This window comes from Aspergillus luchuensis, chromosome 2 (assembly GCF_016861625.1).
Source record: "Aspergillus luchuensis IFO 4308 DNA, chromosome 2, nearly complete sequence".
In the NCBI taxonomy this organism is placed as follows: Eukaryota; Fungi; Ascomycota; class Eurotiomycetes; order Eurotiales; family Aspergillaceae; genus Aspergillus; species Aspergillus luchuensis.
Window position 1 is genome coordinate 1,679,436 of NC_054850.1, and position 13,936 is coordinate 1,693,371.

At 49.9% G+C, this 13,936-nt stretch overlaps 4 protein-coding genes and 2 non-coding genes across 6 annotated transcripts; 3 read left to right on the plus strand and 3 right to left on the minus strand.

Moving 5' to 3' along the window:
- Positions 1 to 166: 166 nt before the first annotated feature.
- AKAW2_20545S (HIT family protein) lies at positions 167 to 1,255 on the plus strand (the record flags this gene model as incomplete). Its single annotated transcript, XM_041685270.1, has 2 exons — positions 167 to 185; positions 246 to 1,255. 2 exons carry the CDS (start codon positions 167 to 169, stop codon positions 1,253 to 1,255), a joined length of 1,029 nt encoding a protein of 342 aa, XP_041539371.1.
- A 510-nt stretch (positions 1,256 to 1,765) lies between these two features.
- AKAW2_20546A (SEC61-beta family protein) lies at positions 1,766 to 2,300 on the minus strand (the record flags this gene model as incomplete). Its single annotated transcript, XM_041685271.1, has 2 exons — positions 1,766 to 2,158; positions 2,298 to 2,300. 2 exons carry the CDS (start codon positions 2,298 to 2,300, stop codon positions 1,766 to 1,768), a joined length of 396 nt encoding a protein of 131 aa, XP_041539372.1.
- Positions 2,301 to 2,601: 301 nt separating this feature from the next.
- AKAW2_t20012S lies at positions 2,602 to 2,673 on the plus strand. Its single transcript has one exon. It is a non-coding gene; the product is annotated as a tRNA-Glu (tRNA).
- Positions 2,674 to 6,643: 3,970 nt separating this feature from the next.
- AKAW2_20547S (uncharacterized protein) lies at positions 6,644 to 7,831 on the plus strand (the record flags this gene model as incomplete). The annotated part of the gene is made up of 4 exons (XM_041685272.1): positions 6,644 to 6,726; positions 6,797 to 7,235; positions 7,293 to 7,487; positions 7,541 to 7,831. 4 exons carry the CDS (start codon positions 6,644 to 6,646, stop codon positions 7,829 to 7,831), a joined length of 1,008 nt encoding a protein of 335 aa, XP_041539373.1.
- Positions 7,832 to 8,618: 787 nt separating this feature from the next.
- AKAW2_t20013A lies at positions 8,619 to 8,690 on the minus strand. Its single transcript has one exon. It is a non-coding gene; the product is annotated as a tRNA-Glu (tRNA).
- A 771-nt stretch (positions 8,691 to 9,461) lies between these two features.
- On the minus strand, positions 9,462 to 13,772 carry AKAW2_20548A (uncharacterized protein; the record flags this gene model as incomplete). Its single annotated transcript, XM_041685273.1, has 1 exon — positions 9,462 to 13,772. One exon carries the CDS (start codon positions 13,770 to 13,772, stop codon positions 9,462 to 9,464), a length of 4,311 nt encoding a protein of 1,436 aa, XP_041539374.1.
- Positions 13,773 to 13,936: the final 164 nt, after the last annotated feature.

A 13,936-nucleotide genomic window follows, 5' to 3' on the forward strand; every position in this document is an offset into this window, starting at 1 on the left:
ATGATATGACTATGCCATAAACCTACCCCAGCGTAATCAGTGATCTAGATCCGCACCGAGTATATATACACGATCTACTGAGTTTCCTACCAACCCTCTTAGACTGACACAGCACCACCGTCATGATCTAACTAATAGTACCACCGCCCCATCACCATAGTATACAATGAGTCTAGTCACTGCTAGTAAGCCTCGCATGACTCACCAAGCAATCATAACATCAGCACTAAGTGGTTAGTATTAAGGACCATCCCATAAACATCCACAGCCCACCACATCCAGAACCGAACCATCTACCAACAACATCATCATCACCACCACACCAAAAAATACCATGGCCACCGAAATCCACCGCACCAACGACCTAACCATCAGCCTCTCCCACACACCAACAACCCCAGGCCACACCCTCGCAACCCTAACCACCACCACCACCACGCTCTTCTCCCTCCCCAAATCCACCTTCACCACCACCCTCCTCACTCTACGCACCATAACCCCTATCTTAAAACAAACCTACCACACCCCCCGCATCGCCCTAATAACCTCCGGCAACAGGACCATCTCCCTCCTCCCGCTCCACGGCCTCCCCTCACCAAACACCTGGACGCCCATACTAAGTCCCGAAACGACCTTCCATGATCCCCAAACCACCACCTCCCAACCCAACTACATAACATCCAAATCCGGCCCCCGCATGCCCTCAGCCCAACTAACCCACCTAGCCAACACCATCACTACTCACACCCTCTCCACCCCCAACTACACCTTCCACGGCCCGTCCACAGACACCAACCTCTTCGCGAACATAATCCGCGGTACCGAGCACCCCCAATGGCGTATCTGGGAGGATGAGTCCCACGTGGCGTTTCTCACGCCATACCCGAACACCCCCGGGTTCACGGTGCTAGTGCCACGAAGGCATTTGGGGAGTGATATATTTGCGCTCGGGGAGGAGGAATATAAGGGATTGGTGGGGGCGGCGTGGACGGTTGGCCGGGTGTTGATGGAGGCGTTGGGGGTGGGGAGGTGTGGGATGGTGTTTGAGGGGTTCGAGGTGGATTATGCGCATGTTAAGTTGGTTCCGGTTTATGGGGAGGGGGAGGAGGATGAGGGGGGTGGGGAGAGGGAGGTGTTTCGGGAGGTGTATCCTGGGTATGTGAGTTCTTTGCCTGGGCCCGAGGTGGAGGATGTGGAGGAGTTGGTGAGGAGGGCTGGGGAGATTCGGGGGGTGATTGCTGCGCGGGGAGTATGAGGGATATGGAGAGTGGTTGTGGGGATTATAAAATAAGAAGAATTGGGACAGGGTTCGCTTCGACGAGTCTCGTTTTCATTGACAAGTACTATATTACACAAAACGCATTTCTTCACGGAACTAGGCTCTTCATTAATGGTTGATGGGCACAAGTGCACGGCATGTTTTTATAGCGATGATTGTTCCATCCTATACTGCAGATAGATTTTGGACCAATTGTAGAAGCACAAGATCGGCATGTGCCTTCCCCACTACCAGCACACACAAGAAAGAGGCAAGGGACACCAGGGGTATATGTATCGAAGGGCAAAAGGTTGGATGATGGATTCGCTGGCCTCGCTTGATCCTCGCGCTGCTGATCTCGCGCGCGACCCCGAATCATTCGACACGAGCCAGACATATCACGTATTATAGAATCAGGAGACAGCAACAAGACGAGAGTACAAGTCGCATCTCAGCGGCTTATGCGGAGAACTTGCGGGTGATCTTGGCAATGACTGGATATGCGCGTTAGAGATCGTTGAATGTTCCAAAGACTGCCCAGGAAGAACACTTACCGTGGAGACCAACGACGGAGAAGATGAAGCCCAGACTGAGAACCAGGACAACGACGGGGTCGACCCTCAGACCGGGGCTCTCGTCAGTGTAAAGCTTGAGCATCGTGCCGGAGGAGCCACCAGCACCGGCGGCGCGAGTCGAGCTGGGTCTGGCATTGCGGAGGGACTCCTTGTGGTCAGCGGCCGCGCGACGACGCAGAGCAGCCCGGGGACCACCAGGAGGAGTGGGAGAGGAAGGGCGGTTGACGGAGGAGACAGCAGAGGCGCCGGTGCCAGCGCCAGCAGACTTGGAGTCGGGACCGGACTCAGCACCGGAGGTCATGGGGGAAGCAGCACGGGGAGAGGCCTGAAGAGAGTAGAAATGTTAGATTAGGTTGCTCTTAGTCTAATTGACTGTAGTTGTCACAATTCGTAGATGGGCTGGTCCAGTTCGCTTGGGAGACAACGATAGCCACCAAGAGGATCGGCAGGACAAGGGTGCTCACCATTTTGAAGAATAAGGGAGATTCAAGAAGATAAGAATCAAAGAAAGTGAAGCTGAATTAAACAATAATGACAACAAGAAGCACGGAAGCAATTGGCCGATGAAGAGGGAAGGAGTCGGCTGAGAAGTAGAAGAGGAGGAGATACTGGTAGGAGGTCCGGGAGGTGAGGTCGCGAGATGCCAGAAAGAGGCCACGCTCACGATTTCCAGCTGGCGGAAGGTACCGTCATTTACGGTAATGCCAAGAGCTATACTTTAAGAGAGTAGCTAATATAACATAAGTTGGGTACTTATTTCACAACAAGTCCGATGTGGTGTAACGGCTAACATCGCCGTCTTTCACACGGCAGCTCGGGGTTCGATTCCCCGCATCGGAGTTCTCTTTTTTATCTTTTCTATCTCCTTTTCCCTTTTTTTTTCTGTCTTCTTTCCTTCCTTCCCGTTCAACCTTCTCATGTGTGATGGATGCGCATAATATAATTTTACTGATAGCTAAGCTAGTCTCTGGCATCAGTAGTTTCTTCGACTTCCAAACTACTATGTAGCTTGATCGATTACGAAATAAGGCTCTGAACCACTGGCCTACGGTTCCCTCCATTCCATCGCTCTCCACTGCAAGTTCTAGACCTTGAAGCTGCTAGGTTGTGACGATCGAAGGTCCGAAGTTTGTAGACTGCTAGATATATTGTGCGCCATCCAGAACCTTGGATCCGATCTTGACTCCACTCCACAATCAGGCAGGTCAGCTCCGACAAAGTGATGCTTTAGGGACGGATAGTCTAGTCTACGGCTAAAAGGGGCAAAACCACGAGCCCTATGCGTGTCCCTGAAAACACTGTGGAGCAGTTCAGTCTCGCGCGGTTGAATTATCCATTCTTGCGGAGCAGACTCGTTTGTCTACCCGCCACTCACGTGGAAGCTTCACTCTTAAGTTGAACCGGCAGAGATCCGGCCCATGGATGCCATTTCAGGACCGCTGGCAGGCAGCCACATAGACGCGACAGCCGTTGGAAGAGTTCTCCTGACATGGCAACCAATTAGAACGGATTCTTCACTAGCCGGGCTAGAGTGTATAAGCTGTAAAAGCGTAGAGAAGACTCGGACCTTCAATGACTTGTGTCGCCATAGCAATACTGCCCCAATCTGTGACAGCGGAAAATCTTGGGTGCTTCGCACAATGCCGTTGTTTCACCGGGGCGCACTAAGCACGTCGAATGGCACATGGAGAAGCAGCAAGGGGAAGGGAAATGCGCACTAAAATAGCCACACGCCACAATCTTAGAAGATTTGATGGGCTCACAGACCTGTGGCTTTCAGCACTTTGGTTTGAGAACTGCATTGGTGCTTGTGCTTGCATTAAGGTGAGACCGGAGTCTCCGGAATGCAATGAAGTTCTCAAATAGATGGAGTATCTACTGTTTCGTATTCGCTATTGTGTATACACGTTATCAAGTCTAGCTAATTCGTCGGTTCGGCGTCGACTCCGACAATAAGGTTAGATGGGTACGTAACCCGGTGTGAGAAGAGGCTTAAATGTCGTTATGCGTCTGCCTAAGGCAAATTCTATCGACCTGGACCTCTTTCCCGATGGTTTCATGATTCATGGTTCATGCAGAAGCAAGGCAGAGATGCATACCTCTTTCTCTTGCCTGGCTGAACCATGCATTGCTGACCCTGCAGAGACTGCCATGCACACACGAGTGACACCGCACATTGTACTAGGTTTCAGGAAGTTGAGCCACGGATCTGGTCTGATCTGAGCCGGCCACCACAATTTTGGCCCCAATTCTGGCCCCGTTCCATCTCCGGGGCAAAGGGAAGCCCGTCTGACGCGCGCTAGTCTCGATGGGGAGGTAGTTCGGTGCAGTGTTTATCTAGTCTGCACACTGTTGACTGTGGTGGATGGTTAACTAGTAAACAGTGGAATGGTTGCCTAAGACATCCTAGTCCTAGATCTTTTGTAAGCGGGATCTTTTTTGGCTTGTATGGGGTACAACAATTCAGATATGGTGAGTTCTTTTTTTTATTATGAATTTTGGTCAAAGAAATTGTAGAGTGGGCATGTGTACCTACATGAAATGATCGTGGATTATTCTCATGTAGATCGCATTCTACGTGCCTTCCTTATAGATATGGATCTCCTGCCGCCCCCGATTCCCAATGCTTGCCTATTTTATACTTTCTCGCGAGCCGTTGGTTTGCAGCTCTTCCGCCACTTGTGAACTTTGACAATTCCCCCACATCCATTGCCATGGTGTATAGAACTGCTGCACTTTGCTGATACTACATTTAAAAAACTGGGATAGATCTGATAATCTGAAGCATCAAGATAATCCGATGATCAACCAGTAAAGTCATCCCAAATCAATGCGATCTTTCAATGTCCCAACTTATTGAAGTGACTGTTTTGTCAGTATCTCCGCAAGCAGCGCGATAGTTAACTACGATGGACTCTGTATAGCTCGGATGCGCCGCCCCCTTTGGGGCAAGATGCGAGTAAGTGCACACAAAATTCTGGAGCTACGATAGTCAAGTAATAATAGGGCTTGAGAATTAGAGGTAACGCGCGGCATTTTACTAAAGGGTTAATAATATCGTAATCGGGGAACCCAGTTTCAAAAGGCAGCCGGTCCATGGGTCCGACCCACTGCGACGCGACGAATTCAGGAGACAATCGAGTCTAGTTCCTTTCTCTCTCGAGTTTAGCCCAGGCACGGGATCCAGTTCTGAGACCCGGAATAACGAATAACAACAAATCAACAACAACACCGAATTAAAAGGATTAATTTATCACCACAACAAACACTCATCGCTCCTCCGTAAGCAGAAGCAGTCAGTGCCCAAGGAGGGAAAAGGGAACAGTGAAGATAATCAGCCACAGCAATAGCAAGCCGAAGAAGAAGAAGAAGAAGAAGAAGAAGAAGAAGAAGAGTATTTTCCCATGAATGGTTCCAGGTGCTCCCGTAATTACCGTGGGTAGATTAAAAGCTTCTTGGCTCAATCCCGCGTATAAGCCGAACGCCATGATAAAACCCATCATAAAATTAGAAGAAGAAAATTGGGGCCCAGGACGGACGGAGTCTGGCACATTTGGGTGAACCCCAACGCATCTTGCTTTGCCGTTTAAACCGTCGCTTATATGCTTGACTGCGACTAAACCTGGGTTGTCATGTAAGGTGTGGGTTTAGTCTAGCCTTGAGCAGAGCATCGTCCAACCCTCTGCTGATTTTTGTGATCATCACTTGCCTTTTCCCGCTTTTTTTCCCTTCCATTGCTGCGTCTGGACTTTCCAGCTGAACCCTGGATGCCACATACGCCTCCCCCGACCGGAAAGCAGCCCCCTCCTCCTCCTCTTCTTCTCCTCCAAAAAGTGCGTGAGTAATCAATCCCGTTTGGAATTGTCTTCTTCTGTCAGTTGGTTCACTACTATTCACATCTCGGGCTTAGCTTGACAGCAGCCTCCGTTTTTCCCTCTCTCTCTCATTCCACTCATCATCTTCCATCGTTCTTCTCCCAGCCTTTCTTTTCCACCTCTCACATTCATACTTCCTCCTTCCCTCCCCCCGACACTCGTTTTTCTTCCCCTTTCATCTCTTGCAGCATTTTTCTCCTTATTCCCTTTTCTTTCTTTTTCTCCTTCTCTCAGTCTCTCTCTCCCCTCCCTATTGCCCTCTCCAACTGACACTGGGCCTTGGTATTGAGTCCGCAGGTGCTCAGCCTTACGCCAACAGACCTCCCTCCAATCCCGAACCATCGATCATCGGACTGAGCCTCCCCGCCCAAGGGTAACACACGACAATTCGCATCACGGCTTAACAATCCTACGGCCTCCTCCCCCCCGAGACTTTCTCATCCTCCTCCTTCACCCTGCAGCGAGCCAGTCTCCGGGCGAAGATACCCTCCGCTCGCCCCGTTAGCCCCGTCTTAAGTGTGGCTTGGTGTGGCTTATACGCTTGTCGTCGAGTGGTCGTCGTCCTCCTCTCAGAACCCGTCATCTTCGAGAACCCCGACCTCCTGAAATCCCCCTCCTGACAACCTCAAAAACAAGGCCTCGGCCGCAACCCGCACAGTTTGGGGTTGTCACCTCCCCGCTTCGCGAACCTGTATCCTTGATCCTCTACCTCTGCCATATTTTCGCGGCCGTCGGGTGGTCGAACCGTCATATTGTATCCCGATCCTGAGCCTCCGACGGACACTAGCTCCGTAACGGAGCACTTCGTCAAGATTTATTCCCACAATTCGCGGGCCTCCCTGCTCGGGGGCACTTTCGATCCATCTTTTAGACGCGGTTTCCGTGCCCGAGAAGGGTATACGAATGTTCCTCCGAATCCTCCAAAGCGACACAGGATGTATCGGCCAAACTCGCTCTGGACTTGGTCCTTTTGCATTGTTACCCTCGTCCAGACCATCATTACCCTTGCCCTCGAGTCGTAAGTGTGGCCTTCATAACCCGTTGTTATGAATCTTTCCGAGTGGTTATGCTGACTACCGCACGAATAGTTATGTCTTCGCAAACTTCCAGATCCAACTGTTTCCCAAGGGTGAAGTCTCGACTGCATCCAAGACTGTAACAACCTTCTTGGCACTCTACTGTTTCGGTTTTATATATGAGTTGATCCTCGTTTACGATGCTCTACGCCTCAAGAATACCATTCAAGTCATCGGTCTGTGCGTGTGCAACCTCGGTCTTCTGATTTACGGAGCGGTGCAAGTCCAGCAGATCAAGGACTCCATCGAAATGCTTGTGGCCGAAAGCGCCATCACCGTAGACGTGTGGGGGGAAACGGAGCCTTTTCTGATTATCATTCCGTGCGTCGTTGCCATGGGCTCTGTCCTGATGATGATTATCGCTTGGAAGCTCTACGATGAATTTGCATGGTCGATCTACAAGCATATCAGCGCCGATCTGCGAATGAAGCGCCGGTATCTTACATATCAGGTACTTTTCTGCATGCCCGCCGAAGTGGGACCCGAACCTAACTAACAAGCTTTCTAGATCTATATCGCTCTGCTGAAGTTCGATTTCTTCTTCTTCCTTGGTTTCACGGTCCAGTTCCTTGTCATTGTGACGAACAAGACGGATGTTGAATTCGGTCTCACAACGGCTGCCATTCCCGTTACGATTCTCATTCTTGTTTGCGCTGCGATCTTCGTCAAGCGAGAGAGCTCGATCGGAATGATTATCGTCATTGTACGTTATAGTATCCTTCACTAGGTCTGAATATCTTCTAACTGGTATCGCAGCTTCTATACTTCGCGGCTATGGCCTACTTCCTGTTCAAGCTGGTCCGCATGTACCAGCCTCAAACTTATCAAGAGTACCTGCCCGCCCGGCGGTCTCTGACATTCTTCGCTGTGATCACACTTCTTTTGATCGTTTTGACGATCATCAACGCCTGCATCTGCATGCACAATTTCCACAAGGGTCTGAAGCAGCACGTGCATAAGAAGAAGTCCCGCGACAAGGATGAGAAGACAACTGAGTTGTCTTCCAACATCTCGGGCCAGGTGCCGAATCGCATGATGATTGACTGAGCGACTTCAGCCCCACGTTATGAACCAAACACAATAAAACGACCAAAAAAAAAGAGGAAGACTAAAAATAACAGCAAACCTACAAATCGGGGGACTTTTTTTCTTTTCCACATTTCTAACCACTGCACATTTATTCATGGAGCGATATATCGTTTTTAAAGGCTAGCGAGTTGTGCAAATAGTCCGCCAGTAGGTGGAACTACTGCTTGGATACTGAGATTGGGCGTGTTTCCGGGATTTACCATATGATACCTCCTACTGCGTTGCTCGGTTTTTCTTACGAATCTTCGACTGTCTTTCCTTGTTGATTTCCTCGGAGTTTTGTCTGAAGTGGCTGTTCATCCTCCCCGCATCACGCTCTTACTCAATGACGCGCCGAGTCGCGTCTCATTGATGAAATTCCCTTTTCCTTATATTTCCGTTTTGGTCATCATTTCCCCCCTTATATCTACATATCTCTACCCCCCGATTATGTGAATATCACGACTTTGCATTATGTACTGTTGTTATTAATTTGCCTTGTTGCTTGGAGATAATCAAAAGACACTACTTTCAAACCAGCCTATGGTCCTACACCCATTGATAATCGATGGAAAAGTTACAGACAGATGACTGAACCAACAGCAGAGCACCGGACAGTCGAGCGAGACAGTAAGTAGCTACGTACACACAATAAAGACAAGAAGAAAACGAACCAAACCAAGCAAAGAAACTTGATTGTTCTTCTACTCTATTCCTAATAGAAACAGAAAATTGAAGATGGAAAAAAAAATTATGAAAAAGATATCTCCGATGCGGGGAATCGAACCCCGAGCTGCCGTGTGAAAGACGGCGATGTTAGCCGTTACACCACATCGGATTATTGTTGAAGAACGGACTGATCTTATAATCTAAGTAGGATTAGAATAAGCCTTAGTTTTCTCTTCTCTCCACCACACACAAAGAACTACTCGGTTTACTTACCACTACTATAAATCACAACAACAACCATTCTATTACGGCACGAAGTCCTGAAAATAGAACTAGAAAGAAGTTTTAAGTGATAGGTTGTTTTGAAAGGACTGGCGTGAGGGGGGGACATAGAAAGCAGCAGGGAGGGAGTAAACTTATCGTTTTACAATGATGTATACGTAATTCAATAAAGTTACATGTGGTGGTGGTGGTGGTGGCGGGGAGAACCTTACTGTGTATCATCTATATCTGGATGACTGGTCAGTAGCTATTGGTCGATAGTAGTAGAGTAGAGCATCCGAGGGTGATATAATAGGAACTTGACAATAGAGGGGTGAAAGGGAGGGAGTCAGGGACTACTTTTTGGCTAGGTACGTAGGGCGCGAGGTATGCCCGGAAATCTACTTCCTCAACTCTATCCCAAGTTGGATAGTAGATCATTACAAGGGTTGCATGAAAAAAGGAAAAAAAGTCGCTCATATGATTGATCCAACTATATAGCAGGGGCTGTGGCTATCAACAGATTCGCTTGAGCAGCAGAAATATATGTATAGGAAAAAAAAACGAGTATTAACAGGTAGAAGTAGTGAAATCCGAAACCAGCTATATGCAAAAAGCAGCGAATGTGTATATAGAGTAGTCGGTCGATATAGTCGAAAAAGAAAGTCAGTTGATTATTTTATTTCCCCTTTCCCCACTTCTTCACTCGGAAGACATAATACAACATGACGGCACCGGCAATGTTGAATACGAAATAGCACCAGAAAATTCCGTAGTCGCGCCAGCGGTCTTTCCAGTAGACCCAGCGAAGAGCAAGATACTCATCGGCCACTGTCATAGAGCAGTACTCGCAGGCAGAGGTGGCGTTTGGATTGTACACCTGGCCTCCGGCGGCTTCGACATACTTCTGCATGTATTGTCCACAGGTGTAGTTGGATGGGGGGTCGAAAACACTGAGCTCAGAAGTACTGCACTCCACCGGGCGGCCATGAAGGATTGAACTGCCGACTCCGGCCGTGTAGTACGTGAAAGGGGAGACACGGTACATGAAAATCCAGAATCCGGGTAGGTCTCCGGGTGGTTGCAGCATACCATTGAAGATGAACGCGAAAGCAAACATGAGAATGGCAAATATGCCTGCCACTGGTGCCTGGGGGATTGCGGCTATCACGAAGTGAGCCATGCTGGCCACATACAGATAGAATTGGACGATGTAGAGAAGGGCAAGGACGTGTCGCTCGGCATCTTGACCCGTGCCCATCACAGCCCAGTAAAACGACGCCCAGACACAAACCCCCAGAACAAAGTGGTAGGGGATTTCGACGAAGACGTTTGAGAGAATGAATACTTTCCACGAGTAAACCCTGGATGGCCGCTCCCGGACTTCATATAACGCCCGCTGCGCAACGAATCTGGGAGTGATCTGATTGACGAGGGTCGTGAAAACCGTGGCCAGGAGGAAGACACTGAAGAGAGCACACTGGAAACCCTGTTGGGTGTTGTTCGCTTTGTAAAAAGAGAAACCGATGAACAATCCACACGCTATACCCAACGAATACTTTGCAAACACATATTCCGGTTGGCGGTAGTACTGCTGAAACGCACGCTTCATGACGTGGTAGAGTTGGCTGGTGAAAGGCATGGCAAATTCCATACTGCTGCTATCGCCATCCCGGGCTCGTGGCTCGGGCTGTTGTTGCGGATCCTGAAGACGTTCGAGCTCTGCGAGGACCTCCTTGCGCTCAGGGCTATCGTTCCATCTCTGAACCCAGTCAATGCCTTCTGATGCTTCCCCGGCGACAACTTCAAGAATGTACTCCGCCGGATTTTCCATGTCCCCGCAGGGCCTAGCACCGCAGCGCTCAAAGTATTCCAAAAGTATGCGGGATTGGTCTCCAATATCACCAAAGTAGACAGTTTTGCCTCCTTTAGCTAGGAACAACAAGCGATCGAAGGTCTGGAACAGCAGGGCACTCGGTTGGTGGATGGTGGCAAGGACTGCCTGACCGTGATCGGCAAGCCTTCTCAGGAGCGCGCAGATTGTCCAGGAACTCTGTGAGTCTAGACCGCTGGTCGGCTCGTCGAGGAATATCAATAACGTCGGTTTCGCAGCAAGTTCAACACCAATACTCAGCAACTTTCGCTGCTCCACATTCAAGCCCTCTCCCAGAGAACCCACAACAGCCTCCGCAAAGTCTTGCATGCGTAGAACTTTGATGACCTCTTCGACATATTCGTACTTCTCCTTTTGAGATACTGATGCGGGCTGACGGAGCATGGCACTGAAGCGGAGGGCCTCGCGGACCGTAGTTGTCTCCATATGAAGATCCTGCTGTTGAACATACCCCGTTTCTCGTGGAAAATTAGCCTTCAAAGCTCTTCCGTTCACCAGAACATCGCCGGTAACAACACCAATAGATACCCTCTGGGCGAGGACATCCAAAAGTGTAGTTTTTCCGGCCCCAGAAACCCCCATCAGCGCGGTCAAAGTGCCTGGCTTAACCCATCCATTTACGTTATCAAGAAGTCGCCGGGTACCATCTTTGACGGGTATATCATAATTGAGGCCCTTCCACGAGAGGATATCTGTTTGCTGAGGAAGGTTAATAGCATCTACTTGGTCCCGCACTTCGGGCTTGTCTGGGGGCGCTTTTCCATCTTCGATCTTATCGGAGGATAGTAGATATTGCGGAACATGACCAGACCGGAAAACGAGGGTTTCTGCTTTGGATGTCTCAACCGAGTTGTATTCGGAAAGAAACAAATAGAGACCGGTGAATAATACCAGGTAGGCGACGAGAATTCCGTAGTTTCGCCAAACATGGCTGTAGTAGTACTGGTAATTCTGCTCCACATAAGCGTCCCCGGAGACGAACCGCTGTCCTGCGACGGCACCCACGGTTGAACAGATGAAGGATGAGCCAACAGCATAGCTTGGGATCATCGATGCGCATTCAAAGTCCCTGCCATGGAACTCGTTCGCTAACAGGGCCTCATACACATAGTAGATTGGGTTAACCCAGCGGATCCATGAAAGCCACGGGTGCATGTATGGTTGCGGCAACACGAAGCCAGTGTATACCACAATGCATAAGATACAAACACCAGCCATTGCCATTGCCTGCGCGCTTGTCCTTGTAGCTGCAGCTAAGCTACGGAAAATCCCGGACATCGTCAAGACAGAAGTCAACAGAAACATGTAGCAAATGAAGAACTGCGATGGTTCTCGTCGAAGGTTGGACATCAGATAAAGAATCACACAAAAGAGAGTACCTCGTGTGAATTTGATAGGCAGATCCATGATCCAACTGGCCAAAGCCTCAGCAAAGGGATGGACGAACGCATAACCCGCTTGCTTCACAGCGATGGGCCTCTGGCTATATAGTTGAATAATCTCATTGAGTGCGATCAAGGCATTGAAAAGCACAGCAAAGTATAGCACAGCCCCTTTTTGAAAGAATGTGGCGGTAGTGGGCGCAGAGTTGAAAAAAATCGAGCCTATCACCAATCCCAGGATGGGTTGTGTCACTACCGTAACGATTACAGTTGGTAGGTCGTTTCGTAGTCGCTGAAAAGCCCGGCGTAGGCAGAGACGGACTTGCATCGGAACAGAGAGCAGATATGGACTGCGTGGCCGAGTATGGCGGGCCTGCTGCTCTTCATGATTGGCCTTGAATGCTTTGGCCTCGTTTGAATCCGGTGGATGAGCGCGTTGATACTCCTCTATCTGACCGCAGAGCTCCTTATACTCGGGGCTTCGCTTCCAATATTCCTCGAACTCCTTCGCCGTGCGTGGCACCTTGTCCACCATATCAGGACGGGCTTTTCGTTCGCCGGGATTAGTAACTGAAGTCAGGAAGTCGCCGCTGACCTGACGATCTGGTAGTTCCCAGCCCATTTCCTCGAAGTAAGGTACTGCACGATCGCGGCGACCGAAGTAGATCTCACGACCTTCGTATAGGACGACGACTTTGTCGACGAGATCATACATCGACTGAGAAGCTTGATATGCAGCGATAGCATGACACGATCGACCCATGTCGGCAGAAAGACGTAATGCCCTGACAAATTTTAGAGCAGACGACGCATCGAGACCTCGCGTGCTGTTATCCCAAGCCCCGATACGACACCTTGAGACGAACATCTCGGCAATACTGACCCTCTTCCGCTCACCACCGCTAACTCCTCGCACAAAGTTGTCCCCTACCTTGGTGTGATAGGTGTGTGAGAGGCCAAACACAGCCAAGACAACCTGTGTGAGGGTATCCACATATTCGGAGCGTGTCAAGCCGTCAATTCGTTTCTGAGGGGTCCGTGCATGCGCTGCGAATGAAAGCGTTTGACCAACGGTAAGGTGTGGAAAGTGTTGATCGACTTCCTTGTTGTAAGCTACCTCTCCACGGTGGTGCTTGATCATATCCTCATATTCGATCCCTTGGTAATGAATGGTACTCTGAGGTTCGAGCGTCAGACCACCCAGGTGGCCACAAAGGGTTTTCAGGAATGTTGAACATCCACTTCCAGGGCGACCGAGAACAAGTAGGAGCTCTCCACTCTGGAGGAAGCCATCGAAGTTGTGGAGGATCTGCCTTGGTGGAGGGGACGCTCGTCTTGAAAGCGCATGCGCGGCAGCGCGGAAGGGAGCTGCCAACTGCGTAGCAATAGTATTCTGAATCTGTAATGCTGAGCCTGATCCAGACACGCAAAGATTAGAAAAAACGACACCCTGCGTCTGCTGTACAATGCCTGACTGGTTTAGGGCCGTTAGGACGAGTTTTGCCCAGAGACGTTGATCGAACGCCAGATTGGCGGGATCCAAACGGGGGTCATCCTCTTCAATGATCGTAGCAGCTTGGGAAATCCTTCGACCAGTTCGGGTAGAGGCGATTCGTGTCAAATTGTGAAGCTCTTGTTCCTCCTCGTCCGACGATGGGGTCTGCTCCTTATCCGTTGGATACGGGTCGTGAGCGCTGGCGTCCTTTTCGTCCATGGTGCCAGTCAATGAGAGTTCCTAGATAGACCCGTTTCGAGAGCCTTCAGGTCACCAAGCGAGAGGAAGACTGGCAACGAGAGAGAGGCGGAATTCCGCCAGAGATAAGGGTTGAACAGAAGGTCCCGTATGTATGGGATACACCTAATCAATAAAGCCCACAG